This window comes from Diabrotica virgifera, chromosome 4 (assembly GCF_917563875.1).
Source record: "Diabrotica virgifera virgifera chromosome 4, PGI_DIABVI_V3a".
NCBI lineage: Eukaryota > Metazoa > Arthropoda > Insecta > Coleoptera > Chrysomelidae > Diabrotica > Diabrotica virgifera.
Window position 1 is genome coordinate 38,486,016 of NC_065446.1, and position 18,254 is coordinate 38,504,269.

Genomic DNA, 18,254 nt, shown 5'->3' on the forward strand with positions numbered 1-18,254 from the left:
GGGGAGATGAAATGCGCCATCGCCATCATGATTCTAAGTGGTTATCATGAATTGCCTGGAAAAGACATGTACTGGAGTACAGAAAAGGACTTGAACGTATCCATTGTGTCAGATGCCATGCGAAGAGATCGGTTTAGGCAGATTCTAAAATATCTACACTGTGCTGATAACACGAAACCTAATAATAATGACAAAATGTGAAAATTACGACCTCTCATGGATAAACTACGAGCAAATTTTATTAAAAATTTTGTTCCTGAACAACACCTAAATTTTGATGAATCCATGGTAAAATATTTTGGAAGACATCCCAGCAAACAATTCATACGAGGAAAACCAATCCGATTCGGCTACAAGGTATGGTGTTTGAATGCTGTGTCGGGGTATCTTGTAAATTTCGATGTATACCAAGGGAACAATCCTAGGCGAAATACTTTCTATGAAAATGGATTCGGGAAATGTGCAGCACCTCTTATCAACATGATTGACGACTTTTCCCCTAATGTGTCCAAACTTCCATTTCGATTTTATTTTGATAACCTTTTTACTGGTTTCAATATTTTACATTACCTGAAACAACGCGGCTTTGATGGAACGGGAACAATTCGTGACAACGGTATCCCGAAAAGCTGTCCTTTACCTGCGAAAAATATGTTATCTAAATCTAATTCTCAGAAAAGGGGTGATTACGTATCAGCTATTGATAAAGAAGATGGAATCATTGTTGTGAAGTGGCTGGATAATAATGTTGTTAGCGTAGCCTCTACCTGTCATGGAGTAAATCCCACTTGTTTAGTGAAAAGATTCTCTCAGAAGGAAAAAAAATTATACAGGTATCGCGTCCAACGCTTATAACCGAATACAACCGCTTTATGGGAGGAACCAACCTGATGGATGAAAATATTTCAAGATATCGTATATCCTTCAGAAGGAAAAAGTGGTGGTGGCCCATTTTTACTTGGTTGCTGGACACAAGTGTAGTAAATGCATGGTCTGTTAGGCGAAAATGCAGAAGCCACCCACCAATAAGTCAGCTAAATTACAGAAGAGAAATCGTTTTGCATTATCTTGAGAAATACAAAACAGTTTCAAAAGGATCAGGAAGGCCATCTACATCTAAAAACAGCGTTACTCTAAACCGGGTGTCTGATGATATTAGATATGACCAGGTTGACCATTTATTAGTTCCAACTAGGGATAAAAAAAGAAAACGTTGTGCCGGTGAAGGTTGCTCCTCAAGCATCCGAACAATGTGTTGTAAATGTAATGTTGGTATATGTATAGACTGTAACTATATTTTTCACACTAAATAAACATTTTTGACAGTTTGCAACAGATATTTGAATTTCTATTATTTTGTACATCACTAACGGCTAGTGTTACCATATGGTAACGGCACTTATATCGCAAAAAAATAAAAAAAAATGTTAAAAAGTTATTGAAAGAGCCTAACTTAATCATAATAATTAGGAATTATAACCGGGCACAGCATATTTCTAGTAAAAAAAATTCCGCCGTTGAAGGGTTAATTTCAATGTTCAAGCTGCCACCCATCTGCCTCTTGGTTGGTAGGTTGAATATTGAATTTAAGCGAAAAACAATATTTATTTGTCAAATAAACATTTTTCTGTTTTCTGTCAGTAGTAGAATGTATTTTGAGTTAAATAAATTGCATACATTTTTCTTTTTGTGTCAATTAATTTAATTCAAAATAATTTTTCTTGGACACCCTGTATAAATAATTATGTCAATGTTAATATTACTGAATAGAGAATTGAATAATCTTTCAAATGAGGTAGCACACGACCCCTATTTCCTATTTAAAAATAAGGAGTGGGGAAATGGAAGGGAGGGGGTTGACAAATAACAGATGTATGTACCGTAAAAATGTGTCTCCCTTAGATAAAAAATCTACTTGTTTCTTCATTTCCTTAAAATCTAATAAATACTGCCAAATATCGAGGTGGACTGTTTTCTTTGGCCCACTCTGTATTTGAAGGACTGTCGAAGACAAGCAAAAAGCAAAAATACGATTTTGAGGGATAAAGTATTTTACATTCATTTAGAGTTTAAAAATAGTAGAAAATTACAAATTCTAATTCTAATCTACAGTAAGTATTTATAGTCCAAGTAATGAAGCTTGAAGTAATGAAGTAGGACAAAACCTCGCAATTTTTTCAGAATGGATCGATTTGCTTGAAAATTTGAGAATAAGTAGTGGATAGTCCAAGGATCAAAATGTATATGATGCCAAAAGGCGCTTTTACCATGGGGGTGGTTGCCACCCCATCTCGGGGGTGGAAATTTTTTATTATATTTTGACCACAAAAGTTGGTAAAAACATTTATTATAAGCAAAAAACGTTCTATAACATTTTTTTTTTTGATAAAATTAATAGATTTCGATTTATTCGCTATCGAAAGTGTTACGTTTTATATCGAAAAATCAATGTTTTTAATCAGTTTTCTGCTAATAACTCAAAAAGTTTTCGTTTTATCAAAACAACTTTACTTTATGTACCTTTTGAAAAAATCAACAAAACCGTTTTTTTTAAGGGAAAACTTTGCATTTTTCGAGGATAACTTGTTGAAACTAATTTAAAGTATTTAAAAATATCTATCTCCAGAAATAAAAAAAGGTCTCTAGCTCAAAAATTAAGTGACTTATAATGAAAATAATGTCAGTCCCTATTTTTTCAGCAAAAACTGATCGGAAACAACCCCCTAATCACCACCCTAATTAAAATTAGTCATTGAAATGATTTGGTCTTCTTTATTTATGTATTATTAATAGATTCTAGAGGTTTGAGTTAGAATGATTAGTTTTTAAAAAATGGAGTTAAAAGCGAATAACGAGTTTTTGTAGTTTGGTAAAAAATGACCTTTTCTTCAGAATAGCAGAATTAGCATGAGAGATACGAAAAAATATTTAAATATGAAATTGTAGCTTATTTAATTCCCAAGAACTTGGTTTGCAAAATTTTTTTCTACGGCAAAAATTGAGTGAGCTATTGACAATTAAAACTTGTAATAACATGCAAAACCACCTTTACCAACCCTTTCAATGTCACTTCTTTTTGTGACTGAGGGTTTTAAAAGGATTTAATATTAGTAGCCTTAAAGATTTTGTAAGAACCTACAAATTTCTTTTTTACCAAATTTTTTAGGATAAAAAATAAGAACGTTACGGTTAAAAAATCAATATATTTTTTTGAAAAAAAAAAAAAGGAGAAATCCAATTGTATGCATAATAATGTAATACAGCGGTGTTTTTAGTCATTGGCCTCATTCATTCTTCTTTATTTATGTATTATTAATAGATTCTAGAAGTTTGACTGGCTTAGAATGATTAGTTTTGAAAAAATGGAGTTTAAAGCGAATAACGAATTTTTGTAATTTGGTAAAAAATGCCATTTTCTTCAGAATAGAAAGGTTATAGGAATAGAACGTTTTTTGCTCAGAATGAATGTTTCATCAACTTTTGCGGTCAAAATATAATAAAAAATTTCCACCCCCGAGATGGGGTGGCAACCACCCCCATGGTAAAAGCGCCTTTCGACATCATATAGATTTTGATCCTTGGATTATCCACTACTTATTCTCAAATTTTCAAGCAAATCGATCCATTCTGTAAAAATTGCGAGGTGAAAAGCTTTGGTTCCTGGACTATTAGTGATACAATACTAACGACAACAATCAAAATTTTTCTTAAATTATCTTAAGGTGTAATCAAGAATTAGATTCGTACTCATAATCACTGTCGTCGGTATCTTCATTTGGATTGTAAATGATGACTGGGTTAATTGATGCCACCAGGAATTGGAATAGGTTAAAAGGAAATAACTTTAGCAAATAATAAATCAAGTAAGCATTTTTATTCTGAATACACAAAAATCATAATATAAGTAAAGAGGCGTACATTTAAAAATATTTATTCCAATGTATTACAAATTTATTTCCCGTCTATTTTATGATTTTAATAGGAAAATATCAATTGCAGTTTCTTCTTTCAACTTTTCAGAGCTCTCTGAATCTTTCTGGAGTGTCTACTCTTAGATTCAGCTAATGCTCTTTCTAACTCATTCACTATATGTAATAAATTATTAGGATCTGTCTGTAGAAGACACTTCTCTTTCTCAAAAGTACCACCGACTTCTGTTTTCGTCGTAAGTTCCATAGTTACAAGTGGTACTACATGGTGTAAGAGTGATCTTGAAGACACCTGGGCCTCAAACCTCCACCGCAAATCATCAAAGTGTGGTTCCTTAATGGGAACTTTGAGTACTTCGTGTATTTTGCTTTGTTTTGAGTTATATAAATTGCTTAACACTGTTTGTTGTTCAGTTGAAAATCCTAAAGTGAGAACTGAATCTCGGAAATCTGCCTCACTTAACTGCAAGAGAAATGTATATTAAATAAAGTTAAATTCTCCAATAGTGATCACTATCTGGTGGTAACAAAAATTAAACACCAAATTATGAAGAACGAGGAGCAGAAAATAAATAAAGAAAGAAAAGTAGAATTTGAATCAATAAGATCTTACAAATTGACAGAAGAAAATGTGAGAACTAAATATGAAGAAATAATAAATCGAGAAATTGAAAAAAGGCTATTAAGAATTAGAGATGCAGATGTGGATCAGTTATGGAATAGTATAAAAGAAATTATTATTGAGGCATCCAAGGAGGCTTACGGCGTAAGTAGAACAACTAGCAACAGGAAACAGACATCATGGTGGAATGAACAAATTAAATCAGAAACAAAGGAAAAGAAAAGAAGATGGAAAATATACCTATCAATCAAAACAACTGAAACGTATGAAAATAAAGAACAACGAAAAATAGTAAAAAATATGATAAAAGATGCAAAAGAAGAAAGTTGGAAACAATTCGGGGAAAAACTAGAATCAGATAGTAAAAGTAACCAAAAGCTGTTTTATAAGACCATGAAAACGTTAAGAAGGGGAAAAAATACAGTTCAATTGACAATTAGAGACGAAACAGGAAACATTTTGACACAGGAAGAAGAAATAATGGAAAGATGGAAAAGGTATTTTCAAGAACTATTATCAACCGAAAACGAAACAACACAGTATACTATTAGCGTGACAAATACCGGAGAAACCATAGAAGAAACGCAAGACACTGCAATAACATGGGAAAAATTTACACAAGGACTGGCAAAAATGAAAAATGGAAAGTCACCAGGGCATGATAAAATAACAACGGAGATGCTCAAATATATGGGAGTACAAGGACAACACATATTATTACAATTAATAAACACGATATGGAAAGCTGAAAGAATACCAGAAGAATGGAAGATCTCGTTGATACTACCCATATTTAAATCTGGAGATAAAAAGGAATGCAAAAACTATAGAGGCATAATGCTCTTGTGCTCGGCGATGAAACTGTACGAACAAATATTACAAAAAAAGCTGACAAAGATAATCGATACTACATCATTAGCAGAATCTCAAAGTGGCTTTAGAAAAGGAAGAAGTGTGCAAGATCACATCTTCACTATTAACAGACCATTGAGAAAACAAAACTCAGAAGAGGAAAAGCATATTTTGCGTTTATCGACTTACAAAAAGCGTTTGATCTTGTCCCTCGGCAAAAAGTATGGTCGCTTCTGGAACACAGAGGAATAACAACCAAACTAAGGAAGAATATCGAATGTCTATATAAAAATACGACGAATTGTGTTATAACTAGAAACCTCAAGTCAGAAAATTTTATAACAAAAGATGGTCTAAGACAGGGAGGAGGAGTCCAACATTGTTTAAGTTGTTTATGGACGAAATAATTAAAAAATGTAGTCAGAGAACAAAACACCTATCTGTAGGATACAAAAATTTGCAACCGATCGAAATATCAGAATGTGCTTTTGCAGATGACATCGTTATAATGGCAGCAAAAGAAAAGGACCTACAGGAAAACTTACAAACGTGGAATGAAATATTAGAAGAAAATGTCATGAAACTAAACCTAACAAAAACAAAAGTAATGGTAGTAGCAGAAACTAAAGAAAATGTGAGTATTCAGATCAATGGTATACATATACAACAAGTTGAATGCTTCGAATGCCTGGGTGTAAAAATTGAAGATTCAGGGCAACAAGGTTTAGAAATCGATAAACGTATAGAGAAAGCAATAAATTCATATTATGCAAGTATAAAAATGAAAGTATTTAAGGCAATATATAGACCCATACTCACCTTCGGTTGCGAATCGTGGACATTAACAGAGAGGCAGAATACAAGCGACGGAAATGAAGTACCTAAGAAGAGCGAGAGGAGTCACAAGACTTGACAGGGTAAGAAATGAGCAAATAAGAGAGGATCTGGAGGTGGAATCAATCTTAGAATTCATAGAAAAAAGACAAATCAGCTGGTGGGGACATTTACAAAGACTAGACGATAGAAGACCGGTAAAAATGATTTGGGAAGCGAGAGTAAATATCAACAGGAAGAGTGGAAGACCGAGAGAAACATGGGACCAAGCTATTGGAAAAGTTCTACAAAAGAGGCAAATCCTGGAAAGAAGCAAAAATCTTGGCACAAAATAGAAGTCAGTATATAAATTCTCCGTAGGCTGTATACAGGGTGTTTCATTAACAATTGTCCATATCGTACCTGGAGAAACCTTAGCACAAAATACGAAGATTTAACCCTCAACACTTAAATAAAATATTCCTCCTTACCGAGATGAGTATTACAAATATTCTAAAATGATTTTAGCCCATTGTTCAAGCACCTTTTAATATTTTTTGTTCAAACTTGACACACAGTTTACACATGTTAGGGTACTTTAGCTACTCTTAAAAGATAGTTTTTCGGTGTTACCAGAGGCATGCTGTAGGGATATATACTTAATTTTCGCCCCTTTTCCCCCCTCACAATCTACGTCGCTGTCGTAATAATCATTTCAGCATGTTTTTTTGATTCCTTGTTACTTTTTACATAAATATCATCCTTTTGTCTCATTGCGATAAAGTAAGTAGTTTTCAAGTTGTTTGCGTTTAAAGATAATGGATTCCATAAGACTATGTACTTTAAACTACATTCAATGAGATTATGTGTTTAAAATACATAATCTTATTGAATCCATTACATTAAAACGCAAATAACTTGAAAACTACTTACTCTATCGCATTGAGACAACGGATGATATTTACGTAAAAAGTAACGAAGAATCAAAAAAACATGCTGAAATGATTATTACGACAGTGGCGTAGATTGTAAGGGGTGAAAAGGGGCGAAAAGGAAGTAAATACCCCTACAGCATGCCTCTGGTAACAGCGGAAAACTATCTTTTAAGATTAGTAAAGTACCCTACCATGTGTAAACTGTGTATCAAGTTTGAACAAAAAATATTAAAAGTGCTTTAGCCATGGGCTAAAATCATTTTAGAACATTTGTAATAAAACACTCTGTATCTCGGTAAGGAAGAATGTTTTATTTAAGTGTTTTGGGTTTTGGGTATCTTCTTATTTTGTGCTAAGGTTTCTCCAGTTACGATATGGACAATAATTGTTAATGAAACACCCTGTATAAACACAGTTTATAACATATTAATATATTCTCATTACATGTACCCAATTATAACCAAAGCGTAGGAAATGGTTGAGTGGATCAAGGGGGCCGACAAATCAGAAATAAACATAGTGCAATGAAGGTTGATATAAAAAGCTCACACACAGCACATTACAAGATTATGTACATTTTTAATGATTAATCTTCTTCTGTTAACTCACAGACGAACTTTATATTGATTTTTCATTCTCTATGGTTTGTTTTTAAATCAGGAGAAGTAAACTAAAAAGACAGATTCACACCCAAGAAATTCACTAGAAATATCACCAAATACATATTTTTGGTTGATCATATATCGGCCTTCAACAGCAATCCATACATATTATATTATACATACCAATATGTCGCTAAAGAGTTCTGAAAACAACTGTTTTTTATTTAAAAGAAGACTAAAAATTAAAGGAGTAACACAGAAAACACAAAAAATCACTGATTTAACTTAATTAACCTATTAAATGCCAGTAGTGTCAAAATTTCGTAAATGTCATTACATAGTTTCAAAATTTCAAAACAGTGGAGTAAGCTTGCCTGAGGTTGGACCAATTACAAACAAGCATTACGAAGCGGTAAATTTGAATTACTCCTCTTGGTTTAAAAACAGACCATAGTAGGTACTTAGGGGAGAGTTGGACAAAACGGAATACCATTCTTGTTTATTGTTATTACGGAAAAAATGTTAAAGAAATTATCATATCATTTTTTATAGGTATAACATTTATTGAAGCACACAAAAAACATATTTTTAGCTATTTTCAATGACTGGAAAATAGTAAAAAAAATATTTATTAAAGTCCTGCACATCCCGTTTTAGCATACCATGGTTGGATAAAACGGGATAGGTTCACAATATTTAATTTTTTGTATAAAATTATCTAAAAAGTATATTTAAGTAGATATAAGACTGCAAAGCACAATTTACCTTTAAAAAAACAATATCTTTAGTAGTCAGAAACTTAAAAATAGGCCTTTTTTGTTTTATTGAAAAATGGGAAATAAGACCTTTTATTTAGGACTAGGTACGTATATTAGAACACAAAAGTCACATAAAAATATGTTGTTCTTTTCTGCAGTATGAGAACACGCTTTATCGCTATTTAAAAAATTAATAAGCCAACAAATTAATAGGTGGATAAAACGGGACATAAAAAACTGTATCCCATTTTATCCAACTTATAAGTGTCCCGTTTTGTCCAACTCAGACATTTTTCAAAACAAAAATGACTCCTGCCTAAACGTGAAAGTAAAATTAGATAGACTACACATGAGAATATTCGTTAATGAGTGCTTAATTAAATGTAATAGTGACCGGAATTATATGTTTAGATATGTAGGCAATATAATGTAGAAAACAACGCACTTAAAAGTACAAAGTACCAAAAAAATAGAGTCAAACAATTCTAACCACAACAACTTTTCATCAAATGATGGCATCGAGGTAAAACGAACGAGAATGTTAAAATGACGACTGAGAACAAGTTTTCGTCGTTGTCCGATTGATAGAAGCACTAGTTGGGTCTCTAGGCTAAGTATCCCATTTTATCCGACTATACCGTTTTACCCAACTCTCCCCTATCTTATATAAAAACTTAGGTATATAAAAATTTAGTAAAATAAATTACCTTATATTTACAACTAAGTAATAATAACTGGGTGATGCCATAAACAGTATTTTCTATGATTTCCTGTTCTATCCCCAGCTTTTTGGCAATTTTTGTATACCTTTCAATATTCGGGCCATTATCTAAAAATTCTGTAACTAATGTACAGAACTCTTCAACAACTAAAATGATATTAAAATTAAATAAATCCATTGTAATTGTATGATGAATTATATGCATGTCAATAATGTGTAGGAATATTTTATAACATGATTAATATTTCAAATACCTATTACATTTTTGTCCATTTGTTGCTTGAAAAGTTGTTACTTAGGCCCTTGTCCCATCAAAGCCATGTGATAGCGACACAATGTATCTTTATTGTTTAACTTATGGTTTATATTGGAACCATGCAAGTTCAGAAAAGCGACACCTGGTTTCATAGCTCGGCAACTTTTTTCGCACATTTAATTAATTATATTGGCCAATCATATTGGTCCTGGTTGCTGGATAATTGTGAAGGCTGTAGCCCAAAAAAATTATAAGAAGAAAAAGTAAGATTTAGATTATGTTATTAAAAGGTAAACAATTGTATGTAGTAAATAAAATTAATTATTAAAATGCAGTACTGCAAGCAAAATACAATTAATTAAATATAACTTTATATAATAATTGCATATCATATCAATATTGTGAGCAACATATAATTTTTCTACTTCAATGGTAGTAGGTATGAAATATACATATACATAAATTTGACAATTTCAACTGACAATATGAATTACTTAAGAAAGTTGCAAGATTTCTCCGCTATTCGCGCACGATCGTTTCTCGTATCCCCTCCAAGTACTTGCACACCGGGAATATACTGAAACACTCTGGCAAAGAGACATTCAAACGACATGTTGGTATCTTGTTGCCAAGAGACTCGTCAGGTCAGTTTAAAAGCAACATTCAAGCTGTGTGTGCAGTAGTATCGTTTAAATAAAGAAAAGGGACATCATCGTCTTCACTTGGTGACATTGTACACTAAACTGATCGAAGTAGAGATGTAGAAAACATGTTGCTTTGATGGGACAACTGTAAGTCGCCTGCTTGTGCCATATCGAAATTGTGTCACCGTTGCACAGCTTTGGTGGGACCAGGCCCCTTATTTTAATTGTTTGATTCACAAATGCTTATAAACTTTCTGTGGAGATTGGGTTTGGGGTGGAGCCAAATTAATCTCACACCCAGGTGGCAGATACCTTAGAAATGGCCCTGATTAGAGAAAATAAGCCGAATTCAGGACAGATTTATAACAGGCTTCCTTGTTGGACATTTATCAGTCAAGGGACAAATCACAGTTGGAAAAACTTTTAGGAAACTACAAAGTGCTTCAGTATGACCAGTTTATAAAAGATGGCTTCTTAAAAGAATTAAGTTTTCAAATTAATTAGAAGTTATAATGTTAGTTCTGATTACTAGCTTATAAATATGTACTTATAGCATAAAACGAACATTAAGATAGTTGGTAGTCATTATAACACTTTTCAAAAGAAATAAACAACCCCAAGGTACGAAAATTAATTTAAAATTAAAATAAGTATCAAATAATACTTTGTCACAGCACAGTCAAAACTAAAAATTTCCAGTATTAAGTATTGGTAGGTCTGTCAAAATAAACAGGCTGCAGTGGCTAGGCCAGATAGAGAGAACAAATGTGATGGAGCCGTCGAAACACATTTATAACCAAAAATCGGATGGTGTGGAAAGAGGCAGGCCCAGAGCATGATTTAACCCATTCGCTGCCTTATCAAAGAGGATGGAATTCGGCTAGAAGCCATTTTGTTAAACGGCACCTTACTGAAGTAACCATATCACTCGCTGGTATGGAAAAAGCACCTGACTGAAATAACCATATCGCACGCTGGCGTGTGATCAGCAGCAAATGGGTAAGTACCAGGTGGAAGTGTGATACTTACAAGTATTAAGAGTATGCAATTAGAAAACCAAGGCGAAGGATAGAAAGGAATGGAAGCTGATTCTAGAGCAGGACAAGACTCACCATGGGTTGTAGAGCCAATAGGTTTGTTCCAACATGAACTTTTGGACGGTCCAGAAACCGTCACGAAACTACTTGTACCGTTTGTAGTGCGCATGTTCGTAATTGTATCGCCCAGTTATCGTCCCATGACGGTAATTTGGAAACCGATGTTGGAACGGTTATCTGACTGATAACTGATTTACCTATCATTATCATATATTTGTCATTTTTGTTGGTGACAGATTCTGTGCTTTTAGTCGATCAAAGGCTCAAAAAATTTAAAGAATTAAATCCTAGTGAGCAAGTCAGTACAACCAGCACATTATGCATTTGCCCAATTACTGAAATGATCATCACGAAACCGTCACCGAAAGATCACAATTCTTGTTGGAACAGTGGGAAAGACGATCCGATGACGATCATATTTTTGTTGGAACGGACTTTGTTTACTGCGCAGGAGCGTTACCGTTTCGTGACGGTTCTCGGTCGTGTTGGAACAAACCTAATGATGATGATGAATAATGTCATACATGTGCAAAAATTGAGCAGATGGATTCTACTAATCCCACATTTGAAAATTGTTTACACCAATTATTACCCGCTAACTTTTAACCATATCAACATGATTAAATATTTCAAATAATCTTTTTAAAGCACATTATGTTTTTAGAGATAATCTGTATAAAATTACATTCAAAAGTAAAATATTTGTTGTGATAGTAAGGAAAATATAGTGATTAATGGATTATCAATCATTTCCTAAATATAATGATGTTTTAATCTGATATTTATATAAAACTATATATCCCTACCCTAGACATCTATATATACCTAGAATCAATCCCTAAACATCTATATATCCCTAGACATTGTTTTATACTTACTTTGACTTGGTTGGAGAGTTAAATAGTGTAAATGTTCTTTGTGGATTTTCTTTAAGGAAATTAACATGATTTTAGTATTGATATGTTTATTTTTAATTAATTAACACCTGATATAATAAATAAAAATATGTCAAAAGCAGTCAGTCAAAAGTCAAGTCAAATAAAAACATTTGTTCGTTTCTGTTACACTAGAAACTCCACTGTAACAATTGAACATAATTATCTAAATTGTCAAAATTAAACATAGTCGGAGTTTATTTTTATATAAGAGGGTGACTATTTTTTGTTACTATTGTCCGTCAACAACCTCCAATGTCCCTCGACCTCTCCCCTTTAAAGCAACACCTCACACTCTACCATGCATTAAATTTTGAGCGTTATTTCTTTAGTGGTTTAATAATTCTTGTCAATAATGTCTACCGTTGATTCGGGTCAAACACTGGGCATAAATTATGGTGCTGTATATTTTAACATGCTGAATTTTTTGTACCCCTATTATGACACTAAAATTTAAAAATACGGCTTATACACAATATATTTAGAAATATGTAAGTGAAATAGCAAATTGATAATACGTTTATTTTGTTTTATTTCGTATTCATTAACACGATATCAGTATGCAGCGTTCGTAAAGTTTACAAGAGACCGGTTTTGTTTGTTTTAAAATTTTTTTAAACGTCTTCCTACGACTAAAGAATTTCGCTAATTTATTCAGATACCTACATATAATATACATGTTAAATTGTATAATAAGTATACTGGTTTTTATACCATTTCGTTTAGTTATTGTCCTGTTAGTCACCTATTATTACGGTAACACGAATGATCTGCATTATTTCACTTCGTATAGACTTTTAAAACAATTCATTATATTTATTATTGTTCATACCAATTGCTCACCTGTTCCGTAAAGTAAGTACTTAAAAATTAATAAAATATATTATGTGCTATATATGTGCCAAACCAGTTGCGCGTTCGGTTCACCCTTGAATGGCGCTAGGGTCCAAAGGGCAAAGTGTGATGAAGTGTCTACCTATCTACGAATTGTTAATTAATTACTGTAAAGTCGACTTATTTAGAGATTTGACGCCAACAGACAAATTTTTCAGAAAAAAAGATAAATAAAATGAGATATCCTAAATGAAAATCGGTTTGAACAAAAAAGTTATTGCAAAACGGACGACAAAATCGCTGTTTTTTAATACTGTTAATAACAATTCTATTATTTTTATTTTTTGTTTAAATGTACCTGAACTTGAAGATATTATCGTTTTTGAATGGTGTGCAAGAAAGGTTCCAGATCTGTTTTTGCAAAATTTAATTTGTTTATAAAATTTTTTGAAAAACGAGTCCAGTTCTAGCCCAGATAATTTGACTGAATGGATCTCAATTAATAATCCAGGGCTTATTTTCTTCGTTAAGATGTAGGTATACTGCTTTGTTTTTAAACTAAACTAGGAGGAGTAAACTAAAAAGACAGATTCACACTCAAGAAAGTCACTAGAAAAATTACTAAATACATATTCTTTTGTGGTTGATCATATCGGCCTTCGACGGGCGAGATTTCAGTTTCTCCAGGACTTGTGTTATGGGAGAATTTGGACCAATCACGGGTCACATATTTTCGATTTGACAGTTCGATTGTCAACTTTCGAAAATATACCGGTTTATCACAGTAGGCACGTGTCGTAGGCACAGTATTAAAAACAAATTTGTTTTTAATACTGTGTGTTTACCTCTTTCGTTTTGTTATTTTTATACACTTTTATTTTGTTCTGTAGTATTCTGTACTTTCATTGATATTTGTAGGTTAATTGGATTTACTTTATCAAAATATCGTTAACTCTGAAAATGAATTCAAATTCAGAAGGTGTAAGTGTAATATGTATGTTGTGTAATGTAATAATGATAATAATGTTAATACTATGAAAATGTAAAATAAATACACCTTACGTGTAAATACAAGTGTTTTAATTTATTACCAAAACAAATTTTAAATAGTATAAATGAGGCATTTTTGTTAGATCCAAAATCCCAAAAAGACAAGTTATAATCAAAGAAATAAAATAATTGAATTTTTTTAATTTCCTAAAGGCCGCGTCTCACCATCAAATAATTTGATCAAACAGTTTGAGCAAACTCCGGAAGTACGTCAAAGTGACGTCACAATTGCAGTTTTTTTGAAATTCTAAAAACCTGTGCTCTCACTATCAGTTTAGTTTGATCAAATTTTGTATTGAGTTGTCTAACTTGTTTGTACTTTATTTAAAATTAAAATTTTTCATTATTATCCACAATGAACACTCAGGATGTGACGTCACTAATTGTCACTTTCAGTTTGCTCAAACCAGTTTGATCAAATTATTTGATGGTGGGACGCGGCCTTTATATGTATTTCACCTTTCATTTTGGAGTTACACAAAATAATAAAGTAAATACTTTTGGATTTTCTATAATTTCTTTACAGAAAAAAAAAACTAATATCATCTTGTTCTATGGTTTTACCTACACTAACTACATAGTACATCTACTTATACGTTTTTGCTTATATACATATAATATATAAAACTATAGAGTAATCAAAAGTGCGTTTATACTTTTAAATTCTACACGCGCCAGATATACTTACGCACATTACCCATTAAACGTACACATATTTAAAGATGGCCAGAAAAAGTCTAAAATAAAATAAACACATCAGTACTATTCTAAATTCTTTACCCAAATTATTTATTATTGTCTAATAGGGCTTTTCATCGTTGTTACTTTAAAAAAATTACATATACAATTTTGTTAGAAATATATCTAAATACAAACTGTGATAACTAGATAAATTTATAAAGTGTTAAAATGGTTAAATTTTATCATTTTGTTACCCCTATTAGAGTTGAGTCTTTTTTCCTGAGAAACATTTATTTCAACGTTGTTAAAACGCTGACCTAACTATAAAAAGGGTCCTTATTTTAGAGAGAATTTTCACAAAAACTAATCGTAAATATAAGAACGGTCGTTATTGACGAGAAGTAAACACACAAATTGCCTCACATTCTGCGGCGTAACTAACTTAGGTCTGTATTCATACGAAAATGTTAACTACTTGCGCACCAAACAAATATAGACACTTGGTGACATCTCTTAGCGACTATTATTGTTAACGTCATATAGGTCTTTATTCACGCGATAGATACTTTTATTTTTAGTCGATCTGCATTAATAAGTCAATTTAGTAAAATTTTGACTTAAGCCTATGTTCTTGCGAAGCGGCGATATGTTGCATAATCTCATACATATGTACAGATTATTGGCTCCGTGCGTCTCCCCTCTATTTACAGAAATTTACAATCACGTGACACGCTGTCAGTTTTGTAAGCACATTTTAGTATTGCCTCTTATGGGATTATTTTGTTAAACTTGAATATTTTATTTTCTAGTGATAATAAACGAATACAAATTGTTAGAATTCATTAGTTATTCGTTTATAATGCCATTTATAGTTCAACAAAAATATTTTTTGTCGTTAATAAAGATTTATTGACATAATTTGCGATAGTGAGGTTATAATATAATTATAGGACAAATTAAATATTAATTAAATTGATAATATATACTATAGGACATACCGTGTATCCGTACTTTTTGGAGTCAATTCGGATTTATCAGAGCTAAAAAGTGTATGTAATATGTACAAAACGTAAATATTATTATTATATCGTGTGTATATTGCCACACCCTTTGTATATATATAAAAAGTTAACCTCACTTCATCCTTATTCGCGGTGTGCAAGTACTTGGAAAGGGAAACGAGAAACGACCCTGCGCGAGTCGCGGAGAAATATTGCAACTATCTTAAATAATTCATATTGTCAATTGAAATTGTCAAATTGACGTATATTTCATACCTTCTGTCAATGAAGCAGAAAAATTATATATTGCTCCACAATATTGATATGATATGCAATTATTATATAAAGGTAAATTTAATTAATTGTATTTTGCTTGCAGTACTGCATTTTAATAACTAATTTTATTTACTACATACAATTGTTGATGTTTTCATAACATAACATGAATCTTATTTTTTCTTCTTATTATTTTTTTTGGACTATGGCCTTGACAATTATCCAGTAACCAGGACTAATATAATTGGCCAATATAATTAAAAGTGCGAATGATAGTACAGAGCGTAGAAATAGGGGTCGCTTTGCCGAACTTGCACGGTCCCAATAGGCCGCGTCCTAGCATCAAATAATTTGATCAAACTGGTTTGAGCAAACTGAAAGTGACAAGAAAGTGACAGTTAGTGACGTCACATCCTGAGTGTTCATTGTGGATAATAATGAAAAATTTTAATTTTAAATAAAGTACAAACAAGTTAGACAACTCAATACAAAAAATTTGATCAAACTAGACTGATAGTGAGAGCACAGATTTTTAGAATTTCAAAAAAACTGCAATTGTGACGTCACTTTGACGTACTTCCTCAAGTACGTCAAGTTTGCTCAAACTGTTTGATCAAATTATTTGATGGTGCGACGCGGCCTTATAATAGCGTTAATTAATTTTATTCTTTGATCTAATTTTTTTTGGGAATGAGGAAAATAAAAGTATTTCACATCACTAGTTTTCCATGTATTTTTACAGTGAACAACACAACAAATAACGTGATATGGCATTTTTTTAAAATGTCCCATTTAAACATACAATAAAGCGTCCTTACAAAGATTCAAGCAACCGCCACCATGAGCAAGTCGGTCGATTTTGCTTTGACACTTATAACGTTTGACTATTTACTATTGACAGTTAACGCTCGGAGCGAATACAACATATGACAGAAGGTCGAAACAAATGAGAGTCGATGAAAAGGCCTATAAGTAAGTGACTATGGAGACCTGTAAGTGTCTACACCATTGATATAAAAACACCCTACACAAAATGATAAAGAGTGATGAGCAGCTGTTCAAGTGTCAAATCGAAAATCAGTGACCCGTGATTGGTCCAAATTTTCACATAACACAAGTTCTGGAGAAACTGAAATCTCACCTTCGACTTAAGTTCTAAAAACAACTGTTTTTTTTTTATATAAGTAAAGGTAGACTAAAAATCTAAAGAATTAAAGGAATAATGCAGAAAACACAAAGAATCGCCGATATAACTTAATTAACCTATGAAATGCCAGTAGTGTCAAAATTTTATAAATGTCATTAGTGTCAAAATTTCATAACAGTGGAGAAAACTTGTCAGGTTGGACCAATTACAAACAAGCATTACGCCGCGGAAAATTTGAATACTCCTATTGGTTTAAAAACAGACCATAATACCCTATGGAAAAAAAGGAAAAGAGATACATTTATGTACACAATAGTTATTTTCCTAACAAGTGCAGAAAGTCATACTTTTCCGAACGCGACTTCAGTTTGCCGAACGACGCGAAGCGGGAGTTCGGCAAGCAGTCGAGTGCGGAAAAGAGACTTTCTGCAAGCGTTAGGAACAAAATTTTTCTACGAGTCTTTAAAAAATTATCAAATCTTAATCAATTAATTTAATTAATATGAAAATACATACACAAATTAATTCTTTGACAAGGTTGTCAAAACCAAAGTTTGAGCATAATTGGTTAGCATGACGACGATCTTGCGGTTTCCATGACGACGATTCAAAACCACTGTTATTGTCTACTGATTTGACTTTCGAATATTATGTCAAAATTATTTTATTTCATCGAATTCTCGCGTTAATTTCATTAAAACAGGAACACAATAAGATATATTTTTGAAATAAATTAGTAAATAATATCTAAATATTAGTTTATTGTATGTATTATAATTACTTTAAGGCCATATTAACGTATCTAAATTAACACGCGTGCGGAAAAGTAACACGCGTGCGGAAAAGTAAAACTTTCTAAACTAAAATGCGTGCGCGAAAGTAGACATTTTTGCACTCTCGTAGAAAAAAATATTTTTTAATAAATAGCACTTTTTAAGCTTATAAACAATTACAATAAAACTCCGTAGAAATTAGTTCAAATTAAATGGCAATGAAACATTCGGAAAGGTTCGTCAAATCCTTTAATTCTTTACTCGCCTACGCCTATGACACTGGAATTGTTACTATTACTATATAACTTCATATCATATTGTAATTTAT

The 18,254-nt window shown here is 32.1% G+C and overlaps 1 protein-coding gene across 1 annotated transcript; it reads right to left on the minus strand.

Moving 5' to 3' along the window:
- Positions 1-3,855: 3,855 nt before the first annotated feature.
- Positions 3,856-12,276, minus strand: LOC114324942 (COMM domain-containing protein 2). The gene is made up of 3 exons (XM_028272863.2): positions 12,108-12,276; positions 9,219-9,379; positions 3,856-4,392 (listed from the first exon to the last, which is right to left on the minus strand). The coding sequence occupies exons 1-3, from the start codon at positions 12,172-12,174 to the stop codon at positions 4,009-4,011; spliced, it is 612 nt and encodes a 203-aa protein (XP_028128664.1). The 5' UTR covers positions 12,175-12,276; the 3' UTR covers positions 3,856-4,008.
- Positions 12,277-18,254: the final 5,978 nt, after the last annotated feature.